Source organism: Glycine max, chromosome 14 (genome assembly GCF_000004515.6).
Source record: "Glycine max cultivar Williams 82 chromosome 14, Glycine_max_v4.0, whole genome shotgun sequence".
NCBI lineage: Eukaryota > Viridiplantae > Streptophyta > Magnoliopsida > Fabales > Fabaceae > Glycine > Glycine max.
The window spans coordinates 35,530,293-35,549,249 of record NC_038250.2 but is presented as its reverse complement, the minus strand read 5'-3'; the positions used below and the strand labels follow the sequence as shown (position 1 = coordinate 35,549,249).

The following is an 18,957-nucleotide window of genomic DNA, read 5'->3' as shown; positions in this document are numbered from 1 at the left end:
ATTGAGTTTGATTAGCTAAAATCAAATTTAATGGACCTATTATATTTATCAAATTTAATCATATTAACAAATACATAATCTTTGTGATAATTCGGTTTAAAAAATTTAATTATATTAAATTATTTTTAATGATGTTAGTGGTGGTGGGGTGGTTGCTTATGCATAAAAAAGATACTTTTCCAATTAAAAGTCAACAAAAAAATGTATGAAATTAAGATAAATACTTACTTTAATGTGATTAAATTTTTATATAAAATTTTTAAATCTATATGTCATTGTAGAACCTACAAATTTAAGTAGTAATCATATATTATAGATCCTTTTCATAAACTTGAAATTATAAATTTTAAGGTCTAAATTGCAGATAAAATATAACAAACTACTTAGTTTTAAGCTCCATGGAATTGAACTCTAAATTCCAATTCAAAACTCAATTTCAAGGCTCAATTCCAAGTCCAATTGTACTCCCCATAAGTTAGTGAAGTTACCTTGTTCACGGGTATATATATCAATAGAAATTGCTACTCGATCAACACGTTCAAGACTGGAGAAAGCAATTTGTTGGATAGAAATGAGAAGGAAAGACAAGTTACCAACAATACCGCATAATCACTTTCTTTAAAGGTAACACCAAAATATTTCCTTCATTGCAACGTAAAAGTATTCACATAATACTTCAAAAATAATACACCAAAATATTTGCATAGGACATTCACATTCCATCAACAAAAGTTGGCAAAAATTACGCAGGAATCTACCTAGCAGAAAGAAGATACATTTGTATTAACTTTCAACTAACTCTAATACTTCAAGCACCTGCACCTCAACAAAGAATTCAGCAAACACAAACTACATCTTGCACCTTTTCAGATCAACTATAATGCCACTTTCAAAAATTTTGGTGGCAACAAAAACCAAGAAGACGCGCTCAAGAGCCTTAGCAGTTAGCACAAGTGACACTAAGCTTTGCCTCCGCTTTAGACTATCCTCCCTTCACAACACCAGGTCTCATGCCTTCTTTATAACCGAGGGATAAAAAGGAACAAGAGCACAAAAAAGGAAAAAAAAAAAGAGAACACTGAAAATAACCTGCTCATCATTTCATCACGAGATAGAAGTTTAATCCTAACCTCTGGCTAACAATACATCCAAATTACTGGAATGGGCTTCGGATGAAGAACCAACCAATCTAGTTCTTCTCATGGTACTGTTTCTGTGAACAGTATTTTCTTGTCCAAATGGCTGCTCATGATTAGTTACCTGATGTAAATGAAGCAAAGCTATCATGCTAACTGCAACCAAAGCAGCATTGCCCACTATTCCACCCATATGATCCAATCCAAGAGATCTCTTCACAAAATTGAAACTTGAGATAAAAATATTGATAAGAATATTAGATCTCTTTGCTTTCTCAGTCGCTATATTCTCAGCAGAACAGTTTGGTTGTCCATAGAAAATATCAGGTGCAACAAGGCTGCCTGCATCACGTACATCTCCAATAAAAGCAAGAGCTTCTTCAATGACTTTATACTTCTTACCACGGTGTTCTGCCAGCCTCACTGCAAGAACAATTCTGCTCTGTTCTAAACGTGCAATTGCAGCATCTCTCTCAACACACTGCTGGGTTTGTATAGTCTGCAGCCATACAGAAATAAGTTCCAAATTAGAACAGACTCCCATTAAAATATCATGTAACATACAGCAAAAAAAAAAAAGAAGAAAATGCTAGTAAAAAAGTAAGCCTGCAATTAATTAATTAACAAAACTTCTTAATCTCCTGAAGAAAGAAGAGGGAAGACAATGCCTATTGCATGTTCCTGTATTGTTGGTTTATTTTATGCATTAAATTTCTGCCCATTAACCAAACCATTAGCCTTTTCATTACCAAAAAAAAACATAAGCCGTTTAATTATGTCAAAATTATAACTGTTATACAAACTAGGGGTGTAAGTGGTCTGGGTTGTGTTGAGTTTTGTTTTTTCAATCCAATCCAATTAAACTCAATTGGGTTGGATTGGGTTGGGTTTACCTTTTTTATTTGTCAACCCAATCCAATCCAAATTAACTTTAATTGGATTGGATTGAGTTGGTTATCGGATTGGGCCATTAAAAAACTGCCACCACTTTCAGTCTTGGAACAAAAATTCAAAAAATTCCTTAAACTCAAAATAGTAAGGATATATTATTTTTGGACAGAATAGTAAAGATATTTTTAAAAAATAAAAATTAGTATTCATAAAACATTGTACTATTCATATGATAAACAGAAAAAAATAAACCATGAATATATATACTCATAGTACCATTCATAAAACAATATATTACTTAAACAGAAAAAGATAAACTTCAAAATAATGCATTACCTTGATAATGAGGTGCACTTAATTTAGGGTTTCTATATTAGTAATTTAAACTTATTCGGGTTGGGTTGGATTTTGATCGAGTCAAAAACTCCAAACCGTCACCCAATCCAATTTTAATTGGGTTCATTAAACTAAAACCAATCCAATCCAATGACCCAATCCAAGCCACAAAAATCTAATTGTGTCCGATCCGCTCACACCCCTAATACAAACCTGCCTCTCCATGGAACAATGATTTCTTTTTATTATCTTGTCCTGCATTTTGGTCAAGTTTTATGAATGAGGGTTCCATCTCATCTTGACTGATATCGTATTAGGGTCAGTTATTCAAGTGGCTCAAGTCATATCATGCTAGTCAGTTGTTATGTTAGGAGCGTTTATGCCAGGCCTTTTTCCCACATCATCCCCATTTGATCTTCCCAAATCTGAACAAATACTAGGCCAGAATGATCCATTTTCTCACCAAAATCTTGCCAGTTTCATTGGCAGATAGTCTTCCTGCATTTCACCATTTTCTAGTCCCTTTTTAAGAAAAGGAAAATTGCCATCAGGTTCAGAGGGCACCTATTAAGCTTAACAGGTGAAACATAATTACCAAGACCCACCCCCAAAAGCAGTGCACGTCTTAACCAAGCTGCCTCCCTTTGTCAGCTAGATCCCAATTTTCATTCTCTGGTTTCCACCATCTTTGATTTTACTCTTGGCTATGTGGGATGCTTGCTCCTACTACTGTTTGAATTTTATTCCTAAATGGGATATACTGTATTCTGGCTACAGTTAAATTAGATCTGTTTTGTGCTTTCCATGTGGGTTGCTTCATTTTGGCTCTGCTTCCATCTAATTGGATGTTTATCTTAGCTTGATAGAGTTCTCTACTTCCCTTACAGCCACAGGCTGCTTTTAGAGCTGATTTGGGCCATGTTCTAGCTGAATTCAACTATATATATTCCCAGCAAGTTCCCAAAGATTTTGGGTTTTTGAAATTCAAAATGTTGCTACACTTGCTTGTGTTGTGTGTGTGCTTGCATATACATAAACACATATATAGTTAGAGGTTTGGGCCTTGTGGATGATTGTATGAGTATTTTTTTACCGTGTCTTTTTCAGTGTCACCTTGACTACACTACAGAAAATCCTAACTAGCTCTTTAGGGTATGACTGTTTCCCATTTAGTCCATATTCTCACTGTGTTATCTTAAGTTTCCCAATAATGACAATATCATTTGTTTCTTTTAGGATGCCAAAATTTTCAGAATTGGATGTCCAGCTATGGTTTGCGTAGTCTACATTATATTATCAGGTTATTTTCTTTAGAGGTGTTTATTTGTATCAAGCCAATTTCATTCAGCTTAATGTGAAGTGTTAGAATATTTGTGCTATTTATGTGTTATGTGGTGTTAGTTGTCTTACTGGGAAAAGCTTTTGCCTTTGACCAAGAATAGTAATATAAATAGGAGCACTTGTGATTTATAACATTGCCATTTTCCTATTATCACTTAACACTTACTAATATATCACTTATCAGACAACCAACTTAATTTTCCCTATTACCCTGAATTGATTTGTTGAATGCCACAGAAGCAACAATTTGACACTATGAATTCATAACATGGAAGATAACTCATAAATTTGTTCCATATACCATTGGATCTGAATTTAGAACTTAATCCTACAGTGCCCTTTTCTAACAAGTACCATATGTGATATGACAGAGATTATACATTAAAACCAGTGAAATGATGATACTATAATATTATATTTGTTATAATTATGAGTTATAATTATGTGTATCTTTAGAATAGATTTCTGTATCTGTTTTAGCTTATAGTAGAAGACAGCAGTGTGTCGTGTCTTATCAAAGCTTTCAAGCTTCTCTCTCCTCTTTGTATATATATATATATGTTATTTGAATGAAAGAAAAAAGAGAAATATTTTCCTCACTACCTCAGAAAATTTAAGTTGGCATCAGAGCGGGTTTCGTCCGCCGCCGTCCGCCGCCATCCACCGTCGTCCGCCGCCGGCCGCCGTCACTTCCGGCCGCCATTCTCTCCGGCGAACCTAGGGTTCGAATCACCCTGGAGCGCACGACCCAACCCTGCAGGTTGCGTCGCCATTGGAGTTGTCACGTGCCGTCACGCGATGTCACAGCTCCTTGCGTTTTTCGGCGCGCGCCGCCGTCCCGACGTCGAAAGCTCGCCCAGCTTGTTCCGACAGCTTCTTCGTTCTTCCCTAAGCCTGTTTCAGGTGTTGTTTTTTTTATTTTGGCAAGCCTTTGTGCCTGCATGTGCCTTCTTCTATCCTTTGTTCCTTTGGGTTTCCATTGTTGATCAGAAATGGCCTCTTCTGGACCAGTTTTTTCCTTTTCTGGAACCCCAACAATAACAACTACAAAACTGAACTAGAAAAATTATCTATCTCGGTCTTCCTCTGTGGAGCTTTGGTTCCTTGGCCAAGGACATCATGACCATTTGGAAAAAGGAGTTGATGTTGTTCCAAATGACAGAAAACTTGAGTGGGAGAAGCTTGACTATCAACTCTGTGTTGTATTATGGCAATCAGTTAAGCCAGATATTTTGGAGATCCTTAGGTCATTCAAAACGGGTCATTCGTTTTGGAAAAAGGCCCAAGAGATCTTTGCAAATGACATTCAAAGCCTCTTTGATGCAACCATGAAGGTTACAGCTCTCAAACAAACTGGACATGACATGATTGCACATGAAGGAAAGGCTAGGGCTGCAGTTGAAGAGTTGAAAAAGTTTCTGGTAGCTGACTCATTGGAAGAAATGAATAGAAAACTGAATAAATTTTACATGGTCCTCATCCTGAGGAGTCCACACTCTGACTTTGATCATGTGCGTGATCAAGTTCTTGCTGGAGATCAAGTTCCATCAATGGACTCTCTCATCACTAGGTTACTTCGTGTGCCTCATGCGCTGAAAGAAGAAAATCCAGCTGATGTGGTGGAAACTTTAGCAATGGTTGCATCTCGTGGAAGAGGGGGAGGCCATAATAGTAGAGGAGGCCGCAGTGGAAAATGCGGACGTCCTCAATGCACATATTGCAAGAGGATGAGTCACACTCAAGAGAATTGCTATTCCCTGCATGGATTTCCTGAAAAAGTTGCCAAGGGAGCTCAGACAGAAAAATCAGAGTCTAAGTTCTCTGATGAAGAGTACCAAGAGTATTTGAAGCTGAAATCTGAGAAATCCAGCAGCCCGGCTTCACCTTCCTCCGTACCATGTTATTCAACAGCATGTATTTCTCAATCTATTGACGGTTCTAGTCCTTGGATACTTGATTCAGGTGCCTCTGATCATATTTCTGGTAACAAGTCTGCTTTTACATTCATGTCTTTTCCAAAAATTCCCCATTTTGTTACTGTAGCTAATGGTTCCAAATTTGCAGCTTAAGGAAGTGGTCCAGTCTCTTTGTCTTCCTCATTAAAGTTGGATTATGTTTTATTTATTCCTCAGTGTCCCTGTAATCTAATTTCATTGATTCAGTTAACTCGTTCATTAAATTGTTCAATAATATTTACTTCTAATTCCTGTGTTATTCAGGAACATGGCACAGGTCGAGTGATTGGAGAAGGACGTGAATCAAGAGGACTTTACTACCTGAAATTCAACTTTTCTGTTTCCTCTTCTGCAATTTCAAATCCCAAACTTTTGCATGATCGTCTAGGCCACCCAAGCTTGCCAAAGCTGAAAATGATGGTTCCTGGTCTGAAGAATCTTAGAGTCCTAGAATGTGAGTCGTGTCAACTAGGAAAACATGTTAGGTCATCATTTCCACAAACTGTCCAAAGATGTAATTCAGCTTTCTCTACCATTCATTCTAATATTTGGGGACCAAGCCGGGTTACATCTTTTGGTTTTCGATATTTTGTAACCTTTATTGATGAATTTTCTAGATGTACTTGGGTCTATTTAATGAAAGACAGATCTGAACTTTTGCCTATCTTTATGTCCTTTCTCAATGAGATTGAAAACCAATTTGGGAAAACCATTAAGATTTTTAGAAGCGACAATGCAAAAGAGTATTTCTCTCATGATTTTTCCTCCCTTTTATCCTCAAAAGGCATTTTACATCAATCCACTTGTCCCCATATACCACAGCAAAATGGTATAGCTGAAAGAAAAAATCGTCATCTTCTTGATACCGCACGCTCACTAATGTTAGCCTCTCATGTTCCTACACACCATTGGGGGGATGCAGTTCTTACTGCTTGTTTCTTAATAAACAGAATGCCTTCATCCTCCCTTGAAAATCAAATTCCTCACTCAATCATTTTCCCTCATGATCCATTATTCCATGTTCCACCTAAAGTGTTTGGTTGTACTTGTTTTGTCCAAGACCTCTCTCCCGGTTTAGACAAACTTTCTGTCCGAGCAATCAAATGTGTCTTTTTAGGTTATTCTCGTCTTCAAAAGGGTTACAAATGCTATTCTCCCTCTACTAGGAGATACTATATGTCTGCAGATGTAACCTTCTTTGAAGACACATCCTTCTTTTCACCATCTATGGATCATTCTTCTTCCATCCAGAATGTTCTTCCAATTCCCTCTCCCTGTCCTCTAGATACTTCAAACCAAAATGTCAGTGAAGTTCCATCTTCTCATCCGCATTCGACTGATGTTGGTCCTCCAGTACTTGAAGGTTCACCTCATGATTTTCATTCTCCTTCAATCACTCCTCAAGCCATGGATCCTGCCATCTCTCCTTCCTCTGATTCAGACTGGCCCATTGCCATCCGGAAAGGTACTAGATCTACTCGTAATCCTCATCCTATCTATAATTTTTTGAGTTATCATCGTTTGTCTCCTTCACATTCTTCTTTTGTTTTTTCTCTATCTTCACATTCTGTCCCTTCTAATGTTCATGAGGCACTTAGTCATCTTGGATGGCGACAGACTATGATTGATGAAATGCAGGCTCTTGAACATAGTGGTACTTGGGAACTTGTCCCTCTTCCTCCTGGCAAGAAGACAGTGGGTTGTAGATGGGTCTACACAGTTAAAGTTGAGCCTAATGATGAGATTGATCGACTTAAGGCTTGCTTAGTAGCTAAAGGCTATACTCAGATATATGGCCTTGATTATTGTGACACCTTCTCTCCGGTAGCTAAAATTACTACTGTCCGTCTGTTTCTTGTTATGGCTGCCATGCGTCATTGACCTCTCCATCAGCTTGATATTAAAAATGCATTTCTCCATGGTGACCTTGAAGAGGAGATTTATATGGAGCAACCTCCTGGGTTTGTTGCTCAGGGGGAGTATGGTCTTGTTTGTAAGCTGCGTCGATCTCTCTATGGGTTGAAGCAATCCCCTCGGGCATGGTTTGGTAAATTCAGTCATATTGTTCGACTTTTTGGGTTGAAACGTAGTGAGGCTGATCATTCTGTTTTTATTGTCATGCATCCCCTGGGAAGTGTGTTTATTTGATAGTATATGTTGATGATATAGTGATTACAGGGAATGATGCTACTAAGATTGGTCAACTAAAGGAGAGCACTTATTCAGTCATTTCCAGACCAAAGACTTAGGAAGTTTGAAGTTCTTCCTTGGTATTGAGGTGGCTCAGTCATGAGATGGTGTTGTAATTTCTCAGAGGAAGTACGCTCTTGACATTTTGAAGGAAACAAGCATGCAGAATTGTAGACCTGTTGATGGCCCTATGGATCCGAATTTGAAGCTTCTAACATATCAGAGTGAAATGTATCCTGACCCTGAAAGATATAGAAGACTTGTGGGAAAACTCATTTATCTCACCATCACCAGACCTGATATTTCCTTTGCTGTTGGAGTGGTGAGTCAATTTATGCAAAATTCCCGTGTTGATCATTGGAATGCTGTTATACGTATTCTTAGATACATTAAGAGAGCTCCAGGACAAGGATTACTTTATGAAGACAAAGGTAATACACAAGTATCTAGGTATTGTGATGCAGATTGGGCTGGTTGTCATATGGATAAGAGATCCACATCCGGATATTGTGTCTCCATTGGAGGGAATGTTATCTCTTGGAAAAGCAAGAAACAATCTGTTGTTGCTCGATCTAGTGCAGAGGCTGAATATAGATCTATGGCTGTGGTTACGTGTGAACTTATGTGGGTTAAGCAAATTCTTGAGGAGTTGAATTTTTGCGAAGTGATGCATATGAAGCTATATTGTGATAATCAAGCTGCTCTTCACATTGCTTCAAACCCCGTCTTCCATGAGAGAACGAAACACATTGAGATTGATTGTCACTTCATTCGGGAGAAATTACTGTCTAAAGAAATTGTCACTGAGTTCATTAACTCCAGTGATCAGCCAGCAGATATTTTGACTAAACCCTTAAGGGGGCCTAGGATTCAGGTTATATGTTCCAAGCTTGGAGCATATGATTTATATGCTCCAGCTTGAGGGGGAGTGTTATAATTATGAGTTATAATTATGTGTATCTTTAGAATAGATTTCTGTATCTGTTTTAGCTTATAGTAGAAGACAACAGTGTGTCTTGTCTTATCAAAGCTTTCAAGCTTCTCTCTCCTCTTTGTATATATATATATGTTATTTGAATGAAAGAAAAAAGAGAAATATTTTCCTCACTACCTCAGAAAATCTAAGTATATTATTCATGTAACAATTACTGCAAGCAAAAAGACCATACTGCAACAAACCTTAACTATTTAACAACATGTAATTTATGATTTATGATTACAATAATACACACAGCAGACTTCATCTTGCCTTATCCCTCCAAGACTACAACCAGATGAAAACCACCACTCAACTAATTAGTAAGTATTTTTCACAATGAAAATGTTTTACTTTTCCAGAAACGTTATAATTTAATTTTCTAGCAGCTCATTTCACCAATCAGAAAAGATTTTCAAATTAATTTGGTGTTATTTTCCAACATTTGGATAGCATAAACATAAAAGCGCAAGTAAGGACAGAAAAAAAGGGGTGGGTATAGAAATTCATGGGCCAAAAGAAAGATTGGTAGTAAACATTAACGGCAAGAAAGTTTGAAATTGCAAAGAGGCAAATAACAGATGAAGCCCTAAAGTAAATGGTAAGAACTGGGAAACCATGACTATAGATTTCACAGATGACCCAATCACCCAATCTGGTACAAGGTTCTAATGCTTGAAATTTGAATGAAAGCATGTCTTTTGAGTTCTCTTCCTTACTTGCAACAAAATGAAGTGACTTTCAGTCAACTTAAAAATATTTTCCACTCAGAAGAAGATAAAGTTATTTTTAAGAACCCTTGGAAGGGATAAATATCCATAAACATTATCATTGCAGTTAGAAGAACTAAAAGTCAATAAACAATTTCATTAAAACACATAAATGTAGGACATAATTTTCATCAAACGAAACCTCACTAATCAAATCCGATTCTTAACATGCTTCTTCCTTTTGTTTCCTCAGGTCGCACCTTGGGGTTATGTTCATATAAGTCATAATGTCCAACTCAACTAAACTGACTCAATAAAGGTACCATAATACACAAACAGTGTATTTTAAAATCCAAATCAAAACTGACTGAAACACAATTCAAAGGAAAGGCTCAAAGATACAGTATAACAAAGTTAATTCCCTATGCAATGGATGCTATTTAACGAATGATCATTGGTGTATGTACTATGTATCTATATAAATTTAAAAAGATGAAACAGTCCAACACACCTTCACACCCCCACACTTATCTCCTAACTAACAGCAACTAAATAGCTCAGTTCCCTTAACATCGAATAAAGGAAACAACTGCTCAGAAAGCTTAGCTCCCTCACCATCTTTACTTGAATCAATCCAGGTCCAAAATGGCTTCTGAATAACATATGCAAGTAAATTAATAATCACGCTCGACTTTTTTGGGTGAACTCCAGGTATACCTAGCCTAAGTGTCAGAGACTAATCTCTAGTATACTAAATTCATCTCCCAACATATGTTCTAGCACACACAGACATGGGCCTGAGATCGAATTGTAACCACATGCTTAAGTGATAAGTCTCGTGCATCTGTATTTATAAACTAGTAATAATCACACACTCATCTTGTGCATGTGTTTTTTGAGGCTCAGAGGAAACACTCAAAGTCAATCTTAAGTTCCGTAAAAAAATCTGCACGAACCTAATCGCTATGAATGTCCAGTTTTCGCGCCACAAAATGGGAGAACCAAAAGGAAAACAAACAGAAACACGAATTAACATCCAATTTCACCAAATTTCACAACAAGAATTCAATTAAAGCAAGTGCATTAGCAGCATGCAACAGAGAAAATTATAGCGGAAGAGCCACAAAGACAAAAGAAATTCAAAAAAGAGAAAGAGAAAGAAGAAAAGCTCACATGGAAGAACTCGAGCTGGTCTTCGAGGTTCTCGAGGGCGGACCGGATGGCGTTGAGGCTCTTGGCTTCGCGGACGGCGGAGTCGCCGTCACTGTCGTTGTCGGCGGGCCTGAAGTCCTTGACGAAAACGAAACCGGAAGAGCGGTCATCCGCGGCGGCGTTGGGAAGGTGCGGTGGAGAGTTGTTTTTGAGGATTTTGACGGAAGTGAGAAAGTGGGATCTGGAGATGGAGTGAATGGCGTCGCTGAGCTTGTCGTGGAGGTCCCAAATTTTCTCCATAATCGCTTCGATTTCCTCCATCTGCATATCCCATTTCATTTTCTCCTTCTCCTTTTCGGGGGAATGGACACAACGCAACACAGCACAGCACACAGCACAGGCAGTGACACAATACAATTCAAAGACAGATTTAAACAACTCGCATATTTTTAATGTGCCTCCACTACCACGAAAGGAATTTTCAATTTTGTGGCCCAAGGACACGTCGTTTATGAGGCTGGCAGTTTTGCTTTCTTTTTTAAAAATGAAATCTTTTTTTCTGGAGAGAAATTCAAACTCAAATACTAAATACTAAAATCTTAGATGAGTTTGATCTATAGTAAATATTTTTACATTAACTAGTAAAAAATTACAACAAATATATTTTTAAGTATTTTGTTGTATCTTTTTATAAGAATTAAATTAGAAGTATTGTTTGTTCTTTTTGTAAGAATAAATTTAAAATGTTTTTTGCTTTAATTTTTTTCACAAAATATACTGAATTGAGTCATTGTTTAAAGTTCAATAAATAGTGACTGAGATGCATTAATCTCTTAGATATTTTGGGAGTTCAACTTTAGCTTGTATGAAAAACATTTCGGATATCTTACTTTGACTCTTTACATGCACAACCAATAATTGTTTTTTAAACAAAAGGAAACATATATTAAAGTAGAAAGAAAAACATAACAACAAAACATGGGGATCAAGCCAATACCCATGGAAGAAAAAGCAAGATAAGCCAAAATAGCAAGGAAGACATATGTTATTGCTAAAGGAATCCTCCAAACAAGAAGGACGAGCAAAAAAAAACCGAAAGAGCTTTAATGTTGCCAATGAAAGAAAAGTACCAACAATCTGGAAAATGGAGATTGAGGAGCAACTATATCCCTAGCACAAAGTTATTTATTTTTCCTGGAAGTCCTCTTTCGAGTGGTTGGAACTACTTTGATGATGTTTGATGTGGTTGCATCGTTGTTCTTTGTTGCCATATCTATTTCATCCTTCTCCACTTGATTCCAAAAGTTTGCAAGGATTTGAAGATCCTTTTGAACAACCTCTGGAAAAGAAGAGTTAGGGACATCCCTCCTCCCTATATTCTTTTGCTGTTTCTTTTGACGAACAACTGAGGGGATAATATCAACAAACTTTTCCCCAACAGATTTGGGTTCAACCCTTGCAGACTCAAGTTCGGCATTATTTGTTGAAGCACCACTTTCGTTGATTGGATTTGAATCCTTTGTTAGATTGGCATCATTTGTCTTGGTTGTTGCGTCTAAGGCAACTTGCTCAAACTCTTTTCCCAGATTGTCGTCATTCAATCCTATTTCTATATTGTCCTCCAACATCGTTGTTGTTTTTGTCGTAGCTTTTTTGGTTGTCCAAATTGACTTTTGGAATGCCAGTAGTTGTGTTATGCCTTGTCATATCTAAGCCATTGCTCTTCTTCTCCATACCCCTAGAACTCCATACCCCTAGAAGAGGATTTTCTAGCAGGATTTTATTTGGTTTTTCTGCATGAACCCATTTTTGCTTCCGATGAAGCGCATCATGGCCTATGACATCACAATGACTGCAATAAAAATGGAGCTTTTCAAATTCGACATTAACAAAAAAAGAAAAATTGGAATGCTCCACCATGAATGCACAACCAATAAAAATTAAAATATTAAATATATTAACAATGAGAAAGGTTAAAAGTGTACTTGCTTGAGGGTACAACAACAATTTTTTCCTTCTACTTCAAGCTCTCCTTGTCATCTTCCATCGTCACTTGACATTCTCAATCAAAGGGGTATGTACCAACAAAGACACTTCGACGTTCAAGTCAGGTCTCCCTTGTATAGTAAATAAGAGTAATAAATGAGAATAAATAGTGTTCTACGCCAAGAATCTGACCCTTTATTCTAGATCCATGGGCCTTAGCTTTATGTTAAGGAAATACCAATCCTTTCTTAATCCCCTTATGGCCTTCTTAAGGGACTTTAATCTCTTTAAGTAATTCTACCTTCACTTGACGCTCTAATGACTTTCTCTATCTTTACTGAATAGGTTCCAATGATTGAAGAGTACTTTGGCTTGTATGAGTACCCAAATGATGGGCACTTCCAGTAGCTATATACTTGTCTTACATTTGGTCCAAATAGGCTTTTTTAGTGAATAATAGGGTATCTAACCCATATTCTCCTAGTGTTCATCTCTACGATAAACAATGCCCTTCTCGACCAATGATGAATCATTCAACTTAATTCAATTATAAGAAAAGATTCCTTGTTGAGAACCCTTCTTAGCCTAGGATGCATCCCTCAATTATAAAAAGGTTTGTTAGAAGAAAGAGTGGATGTCACTGAAAGAAGTGACCGGACAATACTACTGGTATCGTCCAGTCTAGTCCTCTATGCTGGAATTTGTCTTCTATCCAGTGGCGCGTCCAATTTAGTCTACCTATGTATCGTATAGTCTATATTAGTGAGTTTGTTAGATGGTTTATTAACAGTGTTATGTGTTGTAACTATTTTTTGGTTATTTTGTTTGTGTATTTTCTCAATCTTAAATCCAACAAATTAGCATCTAGAGCTTTGATTCAGATCAGTTCTGCATTTGTTTCATGGTGGGTCTAAGTCATTAGAGATCAACCATTATGTTTCTATCTATGATAGGTCTTTAAGATTTGGTCAAGAAACTGGTCAACAAAATCAAGATTGAGAAATTCATAGGCAAATAGTTTCAACCTCCAGTGCATTAAGATGCGTGCCTAGTTGAAAAAATAGGAAATCTGGGCACTTCTCTCTAGTTAATCATCGAAGGTTGATAAATCAGTCCTTGAATTGCAAGATGAAAAAGCTTACTAGTTGATTCTCTTGTCACTATTTGATGAAGTTCTTTATGAAGTTTCTAAAGAGAAAATTCTACGTTATGGCTCAAGCTGGAGAAACTCTTCATGACGAAATCAATTTGCAACAAGTTGTTTCTGAAACAAAATTTGTTTGGCTTCTGAATGATGGATCTTCGTGATATTGATGTCAAGATAAAAGATGAAGATTTGGAAACGATCCTGTTAGCCTCTCTCCCTCCTTTCTATGAGAGCTTTGTGAGTTCTTAGTGGTGGCAAGGACTCCATTACACTTGAATAAGTCATGTTCAGTATATATTCTAGAAAGTTCCGACTATAAGCATCTAGGAATGGTGATGAAGCCTTTACGTCCAAATTATTAGTGATTGATTCTACTAGAGGGCAGAAGAAGAAGAAAGGCAAAGGTAGCAAGAAAAGTAAGGTTGATCCAAATGACATCTGTAATTACTGCAAATAATCTAGTCAATGGAAGAAAGATTGTCCAAAGAAAGCAAAGAAATATTTTGTTGTTGCCATTATTCATAATGACTCTTCATCTGAAAACGATTTGGTTTTGGCTGTTGGTGAACAACCACAACAACATTCTAAACAATGGATACTGGACTCAGGTTGTTCTTATCATATGTTTCCACATAGAAGCTGGTTTGTAACATATGAGAAGAAGTCTAGTGGTAATGTTCTAATAGGTAACAATGCTCCTTGCAAGTCAGTTGGTATAGGTTCTATAAAAATCAAAATGTATGATGGAATTGTTAAAACCTCAACCGATGTTTGTCATGTTCTAAAGCTTAAGAAAAATCTAGTCATTGTGGGTGCCATGGATTCAAAAGTTTTTTCTTGTTGGGTTGAAGGTGGAGTTATGCAAATCAAAGGGAAAATGGAAGTTTGGGGTAATGCAGGGGACTAAACAAGGAAATTTGTAAGTCCTTCAAGGGTCCACTATGCTAGGCTTTATCTCAATTGTTTCACAAGCTCAGAGCCATGCATCAAATGGCTCATGCAATGATAATTCTTTGTGGCATCTACATTTGGGCCACATGAGTGAAAAAGGACTAGAAATTCTAAGCAAGCAAGGCTTATTTGGAAATCATAAGGTGGAACCTCTTCAATTTTGTTAGCACTATGTCTATGGGAAGCATTATTGGACAAAATTCACAGTGGTTGTGCACACTACAAATGCCACATTGGACTATGTCTATTATGACTGCTAGGGGCCTTCGAGAGTTTCATCACTGGGAGAGGCAAGGTTCTTCCTCTCCATCATCAACGATTACTCTAGGATAACATGGGTATTAATGATGAAGCATGAATTAGAAGGTTTCAAGCATTGGACGATTTTTATGAAAAATCAAACGAGAATGATAGTGAGGTGCCTTAGGACTAACAATGACTTGGAATTTTGTTCTACGAAATTCAATTAATTCTATAAAGATTAAGGCATTGCAAGACAACATTTTGTATGCTATACGCTGCAATAGAATGGAGTAGTGGAAAGAATGAATAGGACCTTATTGGAAAGGGCCAGATACATGATATCCAATTCAGGGTTGAATAAGAGTTTTTGGACTGAGGAAATTGATAAGTGTCATATTTCAGTTATTTTTGGGATAAAAATGTTAGCACTTATCTTTCAATTGTAATAGTTTTCTTATAAACTACCCTTAAATTTATGTGTTTTATATATATTGTACATTTACTAATGCTCTTGTTTAAATATGAAAGATTCATCCATGATTTTGTAGGTTTTGATGGTTGTTTGTTAGATCTAGAAATAAAGTCAAAAGGAAGGGCAAAATGGTCATTTTTCCAAGATTTCAGACATCCACTCGCCTAGGCTAACATCCAGCTCGCTTGGGCTAATAATATTTCTTCAGCCATAAGCAACCAACTCGCCTGGGCGAATTGGTGCCTTCAGCACTAAGTCATAAATTTGCCGAGGTGAGCTATAGCTCGCTTGGGCGAATTTCTCAGTACCTCTTGGCTCCTTTCTATAAATAGTCATGTTTAGGAAGTTAAAAGGATCCAGGAGCATTTAGTAGTAGAGAAAACACATAGAAGCTGAGGAAGAAGAAGAAGAAAAGGAATAGTGGAGCCGAGGCGCTGTAGAGTTGTGACCGTGGATGACTTCCTTCGTTATTTCTCTTGTTAGTCTTGTGCTCTGTGCAATGATCAGTTAGTTTTTCTTATAGATTGGATGTAATCTTTTATACCCTTATGTATCCCTTTTGATATTATATATGTATGAATCTTTTCTACCCATTATTGGTAATTTCATTTTACTCGTAATGCTTGATTCTATTTGATCACTAGTGGCATGAAATTGGATTTTAAGTGAGATTGGAAAGTAATCTTAGAATTTGAACTGAATGATTTTACTCTTTACGTTATGTTGTTAGGAATAGAGCATAACATTTTGATCGCAAAAAGCATGAAAATATAATTATAATACTGGGATATTTACTGCATATGCGAGGGATTGATGTTTAGTAAATATTCTTAGGTTCCAAGTGTGAGGGATTGACTTAGGATAACTTAATGTGTGCATCAGTAATATTGGAAAATGATTCATAGATGTTAATCTTACTAGGATACTAAGGGTATGAACGATGAAATCCAATCCTATGTTTTCTTGAATTAATTTAAGTCGTAATTATTATTTATGTAATTTACATATTTTCGAGACACTGAATTTTGTTATTTTCGTATTTCCATATTTTCCGTATTTCTGTTATTCCGTGATTCCGTTATTTTCACTATTCTTTTACTTTAAGTTGTCTTTAGTTAGTCAAAACAAAACTAATGATATTTAATTAAATTTGTACATAACTGTTGAACTGATAACCTTTATCCGAATGAATTAAGTAAACTCAAGTCCCTGTGGAGACGAACTCTTTTTTATAAATGTGAAACCTACAACGACAATTGGTACGCTTGCCAAAAGTCCTAACAAGCTTCTGTGAGGCAATCAGCACAACATACTATCTCTTGAATTGCTCACCGTCCACTGCCATAGATTTTAGGACCACTATTGAGGTATGGTCTAACAAACTCATTGAATACTCAATGCTGAAGGTGTTTAGATGTCCAACATATCATGTAAGTGAAGGTAAGATGGAACCCAGAGCCAAGAAGGGTGACTAGCTTTATGGGCTATGGAGAGGGAGTCAAATGACTCAAAATTTGGTCTCTATCAAAAAGAAAGGTCATTTTGATTAGATATTTTATCTTTGATGAACTCTCTATGCTACATTCTAAATCTGAAGAAGATTCAGGCAATGTTAAGGATGTCACTAAGCAGGTGGAGTTTGAGTTCCTATAATAATAAATTTTAGTGATTAGAAGTAGTTTGAAGCACCTTATGAGACTGATCAAGATCTTCAAATGCAACCTCAACATCGTAATTCAGCACCAGTGGAGGAGTCTAATTGGACGAGTCAAAATCTTCTGAAGCAACCAAAAACCAAAAACACCGAAAAAGTCTTATGTGCTACAGGTAGCAAAAGAAATCATTTCATTCGAAGCAACCACTTATCAGAAAGCAATTTCCTATTCTATAGCTAAAGAATGGGCGATGGCTATGAATGAAAAGATGGAATCCCTTTAGAAAAACCATACTTGGGATTTAGTTGAATTACCTGAAGGCATATTAGTTGTGGGGTGCAAGTGGATCTGCAAAAAGAAATTTGGGTCATCCAGTAATGAAGTCATCAGGTATAAAGCATGCTTGGTAGCAAAAGGCTACAACCAGAAAGAAGGAGTGAACTACAACGAGTTCTTTTCTCCAATAGTTTGACACACTTCAATACGTGTTTTATTGACTCTTGTAGCAACTTTGGACATAAAGTTAGAGCAACTTGATGTCAAAATATCCTTTGTCCATGGAAGATTGGAGGAATACATTTTGATGCAACAACCAGAAGGTTTTAAGTTGCAAGGGAAGAAAAATGTTGTTTCTAGGTTAAAGGGGTCTCTCTATGGGCTGAAGTAATCTCAAAGGCAGTGGTACAAGAGATTCTGTAAGTTCATTATTTCTCGTGGGTACAACAGAAGTCCCTATGATTCATGTGTCTATCATAGTAAGGTGGAGGATGGTTCCTAGATCTATCTGCTACTGTATATAGACAATATGCTCATAGTATCTCAAGACAAGTTTGAAATTCAGAATCTAAAGTCACTACTTAATAGTGAATTTGAGATGAAAGATATGAGAGCTACTAAAAATATTTTGGGCATGGAGATCAAGTAGGATAGAGCCTAAAAGAAGTTTTTCTTATGTCAGAAAGAATACATTCAGAAAGTGCTAAATCATTTTGTGATGACATTCGCAAAACCAGTTTGTACTCCTTTGATAATGTCCATTTGTCTAACTAAACTAAATACCCCTCACTGAATCAGAAAGGGAATACATGTCTCGTGTTTCTTATACGAGTGTTGTAGGTAGTCTCATGTATGTAGTGATGTGCACAAGACCAGACCTAGTACAAGCAATCAGCGTGCACTACTAAAAAAAAGCCATTTTACGACGCGCGTTCGACATCGTTCTCGCCAAAGACGTCGTAGTAGGAGTAGCGGTGGCAATTCCGTAAATAAGTTACCATTTTTAGTCTCATGTGCAAGACGCGTGACACATTCAACGATGTTGGCCGTGGGTGCTCGTCTTTGTAGGCAGCCGCAGGTAAGTTAAGACGGTGCACTTGAAAACACCGTCATTGAAATTTTGAATTTCGAAGACGTTGTTCTTAAGCCACCGTCGTTAACATTGAGGTATATAATGTTGTTCGCGCTAATTCATAAACACTCACGCTCGAGCTCCCGCTTCCCTGTTTCTCTAAAACCACGTGTCTACCGTGACCTCGCCGTGAATTGTGGCGTTTGCCCGCACCCCCGTGACCTCGTCCGGCGTCTCGTCTTGTGGCGGCATCGTGCAAGCCAGTGAGTACCCCTTTTTAGAGTTGTCGTAACACAACTGTGTTTTGAAGGTAAGGTTGTGGATGTTTGAAATTTCTTGTGGATGTTGAAGAAGTAATTATTGTGCACTTGGAATGTTGTTGTAAGTAGGTTAGTGAACTTGGAATGCTGTTGTAACTAGGTTGTTGGTGCAAATGTTGCCTTGCAAAATGTTGAATAAAATGCCTTG

The 18,957-nt window shown here is 37.0% G+C and overlaps 1 protein-coding gene across 1 annotated transcript; it reads right to left on the bottom strand.

Moving 5' to 3' along the window:
- Positions 1 to 625: 625 nt before the first annotated feature.
- On the bottom strand, positions 626 to 11,424 carry LOC100802631 (plastid division protein PDV1). The gene is made up of 2 exons (XM_003544043.4): positions 10,709 to 11,424; positions 626 to 1,635 (listed from the first exon to the last, which is right to left on the bottom strand). Exons 1-2 carry the CDS (start codon positions 11,024 to 11,026, stop codon positions 1,126 to 1,128), a joined length of 828 nt encoding a protein of 275 aa, XP_003544091.1. The 5' UTR covers positions 11,027 to 11,424; the 3' UTR covers positions 626 to 1,125.
- Positions 11,425 to 18,957: the final 7,533 nt, after the last annotated feature.